Source organism: Artemia franciscana, chromosome 9 (genome assembly GCF_032884065.1).
Source record: "Artemia franciscana chromosome 9, ASM3288406v1, whole genome shotgun sequence".
In the NCBI taxonomy this organism is placed as follows: domain Eukaryota; kingdom Metazoa; phylum Arthropoda; class Branchiopoda; order Anostraca; family Artemiidae; genus Artemia; species Artemia franciscana.
The window spans coordinates 22,795,919-22,803,492 of record NC_088871.1 but is presented as its reverse complement, the minus strand read 5'-3'; the positions used below and the strand labels follow the sequence as shown (position 1 = coordinate 22,803,492).

The 7,574-nt window shown below is 33.2% G+C and overlaps 1 protein-coding gene across 2 annotated transcripts in view; it reads left to right on the top strand.

Moving 5' to 3' along the window:
• LOC136031153 (protein seele-like) overlaps window positions 1-7,574 on the top strand; it is a 66,154-nt gene that overhangs the window by 22,781 nt on the left and 35,799 nt on the right. For both annotated transcript variants that reach the window (XM_065710481.1, XM_065710482.1), the window contains exon 2: window positions 2,525-2,582. In XM_065710481.1, the coding sequence (XP_065566553.1) occupies window positions 2,577-2,582 (6 nt within the window). In that variant the 5' untranslated portion in view covers window positions 2,525-2,576. The remainder of the gene's footprint in view (window positions 1-2,524; window positions 2,583-7,574) is intronic.

Sequence of the window (7,574 nt, the reverse complement as noted above, 5' to 3'; positions counted from 1 at the left end):
TAGGTGTATTTTCATTGACAAATGTCTTTTTGGTTATTTTATTTGAAAATGTTGAAGAAAGTGATAATTTTGCCCCCATAGACAAAAAAAACATTTTGCCCCCAACCCCAAATTTTTGGGAACTGACGCCATTGCTTGGATGGGTTCTTATCCGGGAATTATGCTATTTCTCTTCCTTAGGATTTTAAAGTTTAGATAAGTTTCAAACATAACAATGATTTTGGGCTTTTGAAATCTCTTTTTAACTATCCAGTTTCATCATACTTTTCGAGCTTTCATGTTATGCTTATTGGAGTCAATCAACCATGAAAACCACTCCTATAGAATATCTCACGTCTTCATACAAATTTTTTGTCTAATGTTTGCAACAAGTGGAAAATTTTAAACCACAAAAACTTCATAAGCTTTCGCATATTTTTTTTTCTTTAGTGGTTTTGATTATACTATAAATTTTTTCAATAAAGCTCTGCTAACGGGTGGCTTAGCCTATGACCCATAGTCTTCTGAACTAGTGATGAAGCGACGTTTAGGAAGTTATTTTATTTTTTTAAAGATTGAAGATTGTTGAATGACATAATTTGTATGATTGGATCTCACTCTCAGATTGAAGATTACTAAATTAAAATGAAGCTATTGAATAAAGTAGTAAATCCATGCTGAATTATTAGTTTTATTCATATCTAAACTAAGTGAAAGGCTATTTAACGGCATAACTATTAGGGCCGAATTGATTTCAAAGTGGTACAAAAATGGCGATTTGCAATCTTGCGATCTCTTTTTTTATTGAAGAAAAGACTTTGTATCTCGGTTCGAAAAAGCCCTTTCTCTGTATTATATAATTACTGCTTTGATAGGATCACCCACGGAGAAAAAAACAACAAGTAAACACTCATCTGTTCCCTGAAAAGTGAAGAATTTGGTATTTTTACACATAGGGTTTGAAATTTTCACCTATGAGTTCTCTGTTCGTTGAATTTGACGGTATATTATGCAGTTCGTACCATTTCTAGGGAGGCTTCTTGCCTTTTCTTGAAGTTATTATAAAAAAATTATGCTGATATCTCTTAAAGAGCACACTTAAAGTAAATGATTTTGCTTATTTAGAGCATTAAAAATTAGATTCTACTAACGAATGTAAAGGCATCAAGTTTTAGTTTTAACAGTTCTGATTTCTATTGACAAGAGCTGTTCTTTATTTAGGGGTGATTGTCACGCTTGAAAAAGTAACAGAAGTAAGCTGAATGGAATATAGCAGGGGCATTCGTCTGTTTTTGGCCTCATGAAACTGGACGTTTATAAAGATTTGTAGCAGTAGTCGTAGAAGTCAGTTATGTACGCAAGATGGGGGGATTGGTCCTCTTTGATCTTGATATTTTCTTTTATTTTCCATGTAATTTGTCTATTTTTGTTTGTGTTTTTTCTTCAAGTTGTGCCCTTCCCCTAAAATGTTGTCCCCTCCCGGAAGCTTTTAGGTATGTGCATGGCCGTAGTCATTCTAGAAGGTAGAGGACCGATGTGTACATATTTTTATCTTTATTCGATTGAACGTAAAGTAATTTTAATGTGCAAAACTTAAAAACGGAAATAAACACGATCTATTATTCATCGCAAGAAGTAAGTTGAATAATTCAAACCCGATCTCTCGTAAAGGTAAGGAAAGATGGTTCCAATTCAGAGAAATTTGGCACTTGAAAAATAGCGTTGTGACAGAAATATAATGTTGCATTGAAAACACGGTTAAAAGTGGCATTTGTAAAAAAAAAATTAGCGTGTCCCACATCTCTTTGTGGCAAGCACGGTTGTCCCCACGTCTCTGAGGAATGGAAGGGGAGGGTGGCTCAATTGTTACGTGAATTTCCCGAGATTACCAAAAGTTTCCGAGGTTCTTTTCTAAAATTCCTGGTCAACAGCCTTGGCTAAATTTGGCAGATCTCATGACCAATAATCCGGTGGATTTGTTCAAAATTACTAAGCTTTGGCATATTTGTTAAATCCTGACTTGGGTAGCCTCCCTGCACCAGTCAATATTCATCGGTTTTTACCATAGATGCCCCACCGTCCTACCTCCTCATCTTTGACATATTTTTTGTTGGTACCATGAACATCTAGGATGCCCGAAATGCCTTTTATTGTATCCAATTTGTCCTAGGTGTTTCATACTAGCATAGACAAAGCTTGCCTTTAAATGTAGCAGTTGGTCTCCAATAAAGCAACAGCTTGCCCTATTCTTTCTATTCTGTATCCCCCGGAGTGAGGTCACCTGAGTTTTTGGGAGTCCTATCATAGATTAGCTATCATTATTTGGCTATATATATTATACAAAGAGATGGTTTAGCTGAACAGAAGGTTCTTAGAAAAAAAAAAAATGCTGGAATAAACATTCCATTAATGTATACAAATTACGTTTTTCAGTATGTGTTCGAGAAACAGTTTGTTCATTTTGCTTGTGATAGATATTTTCAGTTGAAGAGAAAGTGCTGACATTAATTCACCTATTTTCATAATTGTTCTTTTTCTCTTTCAGGATATTGCGTGTGTCTCCTCAAACGGTCTAGTCAAATCACAGTATTAGTAATATGAAGGTAAAAATATATTTATATTTAATGCTATGTTAGACAATGTGACTCTTATATAAATGTCAGCAATGAAGTATACTTATTATGCTTACTTTCATTGAAGAATGATCTTCTAGACGAATTGCGGCTGTAAATCAAAAAACGTTAATTCCAATTCTTGCCGTTATAATTCAGCTTTGGCTTAACTTGATTTTTCACTTTTCAGAGCTAGAGCTAAGGAGTCAAGAGTGTAAATTTAACCTATAAAAATATTTAATTTTATGAATAAAAGGAAAAGAGTGACGTTAAACAAAAGCGCACGGAAGTAATCCTATTATGAAGGTGGGGCATTACTCCCTTATATTATGTAGATATTAATTATGCCCACAATGAGGCATTTAAACTTTGATGTGAAAAGTGAAGGGTGGAGTAGCTCCCCATGCATGTAGCCCCCAGGGCTGGTTCGAACGCAAATTCAAACTGCTGGTTTCCTTTCTAAATTACAAAGAAATCATGTTTTAGCAAAGTTCCTATTTCTTATAAGGCACTTTCAACATTTACCTCAAAGACATAACATGTAAATTGAATTAAATGCTTAAAAAAATATTTTCTGACTGTTTTCATTATCATCTTTGGGATTATCCTGTGTATTAGGAAGCCCCTGGCCCTCGCCATCCCTCTGATCCTTACGTTTAATATTTTCATTATAAAGTTCCATAAACTACCGTAGTCTCTTTATATATTCTCCCTTTTAATGTACAAAAAGTGCTTGAGGTACTCCTATAGTAGCAAATTTTGTCAAGGAATTTCTGTCTAGATTTGTTCAGCTGATACTTTCTGATTTCCCCTTTGGGGTAATCCAAAGATAGAAATGGGTTGCCATAAGAAAAAAAACTTTCATATAGGAATTCCAAAAAGTAAAATAAATAACAGTGTTTCACAAATAGAGAAGAAAGTGCCCCTTAGAGGAACAACTGCACCGGAATTTCTAATACGTAAACAACTACACCGGAATTTCTAACACGTAAACAACTACACTAGAATTTCTAATAAGTCTGCATTGGATAACTATTAAAGCATCATATCAACCGAAGGAAATAATGACCCAAAAATTCATGAAAAGGTTTAGAATATGTCTGCTTAGAAAATGCTCCAATCGAGCTAAAAGTACATTTCCCTTGCTTATTTACTATTGTGAATGCTGGTTACGTCTAATAGGATACTCTCAGTCTTGGACTTCGACCAGAAAAGAAGTTTGTCTCTTCAGAAAAGATTTTTTAGATAAGAAATTTAAAATAAGGGATGTTTTCTGACTATTAAATTGTCATATCTAAAAAGAAAAAAAAAAACCTGCTCAAAAATTCATGAAAAGGCATACATAAAGTAGATCATATTATGTCAGCTAAGAAAATATTTAAATCAAGATAAGAGTACCTCTGACTGAGTCACTACTACGATTATCGTGTCAAGAGATACCCAGCCTTTCTTTTTACCAAAATTAATTGAAAAAAACTTTCCTTATAAAGAAGTTTTTCGAAGGAAAGTAAAGAGCCTTATTAAACTTGGGACCATCAGAAATAAATTCCGAGTCGAGTCGTTCCTTACGTACAGTTCGTTACCACGAACTGTTTGATAGCCATTGAATATCGTAATGTTGAACTTCAATATATATCGATTTGACCAGTCAGGATATCTTGACATGGCGACTTCCCCACTGATTCCAGATGATAATTAACAATAAATAGCTTTTGTGACCGGAAATACTGGAAGCGGTGTTCTCTGTCTATACTGTACCATGGGGTTGTTTTTACAGGTAGATTCTTTTGAAAACTGTTTGAATTGAAAAAAAATCACACAATTTAGATAGTGTTAACTTTATGTAATTGTCGCTTTCTTCATGACGCCATATTTCCAGTTTATGTAAAGAAATTCTTTGAATCTCTAAAGCTTAATTTGCATTTTCACTGTTCCAGGATTATTTGTCGAAAATATCAGGTTTCTAGCTTGAATAGTTAAGCTTACGGGGCAGATTGATAAACAATTGAATTTGTATGATAAAATCAAATAATCAAGTGTCCGCCTGTCTGTTTGTTTGTCCTTCCAGTGATTTAAGTGACGCCATAATAACAAGCGTGCGAGGACCGAAAGACTGTTGGAATGGAGGGATGCTTTTATATCTTTGGCTATTATATTTATATTCTAATTAACTTAAGCCCCCACTGAAGAGAAATTGCTTGCCATTACTTCAGCAACTACACCAGACTCACCAAGTTGGTCCATAGGAAGAGGTGGATGATTATATAAAACAGGAAGAAGTACCCTAACATCAAAACCCAACTTTACATATAATACCATACCACCGCACCGACTACTCTTATGATTTTGTATTATAAAATTGAAACCATATATATCCAATAGGTTGCCTAGCTTATCGTTCACCCAGGTATCTTTAAGTTTCCGCTCAGGAATTTAATTATGTGCTGAAAATTAATCCAGATAATATTAAAAGAAAAGCAGTCGTTTAACTCAGTGATCCTTCAACTCAATATTCCAAGTAGTATCTAAACTAATCATGCAAAAAATATACCTCGAATTATTTTCAATATTGGTGCTTGATGTTTCGTTTTCAAGGTACACTTTGTAAATCAAACAGTTCGTGGTAACGAACTGTAGTAAGGAGCGACCCGGCTCAATAGTAACCAAAACTCTAAAAAACGGAACTTTGATACCAATAGCTGCATCAAAAGAATCGCATTTTAATGCTGATTTTAAATATATAAGTTTCATCAAGTTTAGTCTTACCCATCAAAAGTTAGCCTGAGAAAATTTGCCTTATTTTAGAAAATAGGGGGGAAACACCCCCTGAAAGTCACAAAGTCTTAACGAAAGTCGCACCATCACATTCAACGTTTCAGAGAACCCTACTGTAGAAGTTTCAAGCTCCTATCTACAAAAATGTGGAATTTTGAATTTTTCGCCAGAAGCCAGATCACGGATGCGTGTTTATTTGTTTTTTTTTTTTTTTTTTTTTCAGGGGTGATCGTATCAACCCAGTGGTCCTAGAATGTTGCGAGGGGGCTCATTCTAACGGAAATGAAAAGTCCTAGTGCCCTTTTTAAGTGACCAAAAAAATTGGAGGGTGCCTAGGTCCCCTCCCACGCGAATTATTTTCCCAAAGTCACCGGATCAAAATTCTGAGATAGCCATTTTATTCAGCAGAGTCTAAAAACCTTATAACTATGTCTTTGAGGACGACTTACTCCCCCACAGTCCCCGTGGAAGGGGCTACAAATTACAAACTTTGACTACTACTTACATATAGTAATGGTTATTGTGAAGTGTACAGACGTTTTCAGGGGGATTTTTTGGTTGAGGAGGGGGAGTTGTTGAGAAGAGGGAGATATGTTGGGGGAACTTTTCCATGGAGGAATTTATCATGGGGGAAGAAAATTTCCATGAAGGGAGCGCAGAATTTTCTAGCATTATTTAAAAAACAGTGAAAAAATAAATATGAAAAAGTTTCTTCAACTGAAAGTAAGTAGCAGCATTAAAATTTAAAACGAACAGAAATTATACTCATATGAGGGGTTCACCTCCTCCTTATACCTCGCTCTTTGCGCTAAATTAGTTTTAGTAATTTCGACTATTTATTCTATTGCCTTTGTTATTCAGCGGTCATTTTTAAGGAATTGGGACAAAGTTTAAGCTTTAGTGTAAAGAGCGAGGTACTGACGAGGGGGTAAACCTCCTTATATCTATATATATAAAAATAAGTTGTCTGTCTGTCTGTGGATGGATCAGGTGACGTCACCTGAAAAAACTGGATCAGGTGACGTCAAAACTGAAAAAACTAAAAAAAGGCAAAAACTACAAAAAAACTAAAAACTAATAAAAAAAATAAAAAAGCTAAAAAACTAAAAAAACTAAAAAAAGGCAAAAACTACAAAAAAAACTAAAAACTAATAAAAAAGCTAAAAAACTAAAAAAACTAAAAAAAGGCAAAAACTACAAAAAAAACTAAAAACTAAAAAAAAAAATAAAAAAGCTAAAAAACTAAAAAAACTAAAAAAACTAAAAAAAGGTAAAAAACTAAAAAAACTAAAAACTAAAAAAAAACTAAAAAAAAGGAAAAAACTGAAAAATAAGCTAAAATAAAGGTAAAAACCAATAAAAAACTAAAAAAAAAACTGAAAAAACTAAAAAAAGGCAAAAACTACAAAAAAAACTAAAAACTAATAAAAAAAGTAAAAAAGCTAAAAAACTAAAAAAACTAAAAAAACTAAAAAAAGGTAAAAAACTAAAAAAATAAAAAATAAAAAAAAACTAAAAAAAAGGAAAAAACTGAAAAATAAGCTAAAATAAAGGTAAAAACCAATAAAAAACTAAAAAGAAAAAAAGGAAAAAACTAAAAAAAATTTTCATCTAAAAAACTAAAAAAAACTAAAAAAGGTAAAAACTAAAAGAACTAAAAAAGAAAAAAATAAATGACGAAACTCAAAGAGAAAGCGACCAGGACAAAAGGAATGTTCGATTAGCAATCAACAAAGCACCGGGTAAAACTAAAAAAAACTAAAAAAGGTAAAAACTAAAAGAACTAAAAAAGAAAAAAATAAATGACGACACTCAAAGAGAAAGCGACCAGGACAAAAGGAATGTTCGATTAGCAATCAACAAAGCACCGGGACACAGGGAGTATAAATGACGACCAGGACATAAGTAAAAAAAAAAATTAACAAAACTAAAAAGAAGGTAAAAACTACAAAAAAACTAAAAAGAAAAAAAAACTAAAAACTAATAAAAAAACTAAAAAATCTAAAAATCTAAATAAACTAAAAAAGAAAAAAAAAGGAAAAAAATAAAGGAGAAAAACAAAACTAAAAAACGAATGTATATACAGACCGGTACACCGGGATACAAATGACGACCGGGACACAGGGAATATAAATGACGACCGGGACACAGGGACACAACTACAACGGGGACACCGGGGGAAACAGGGGGATATAAATGACGACCGGG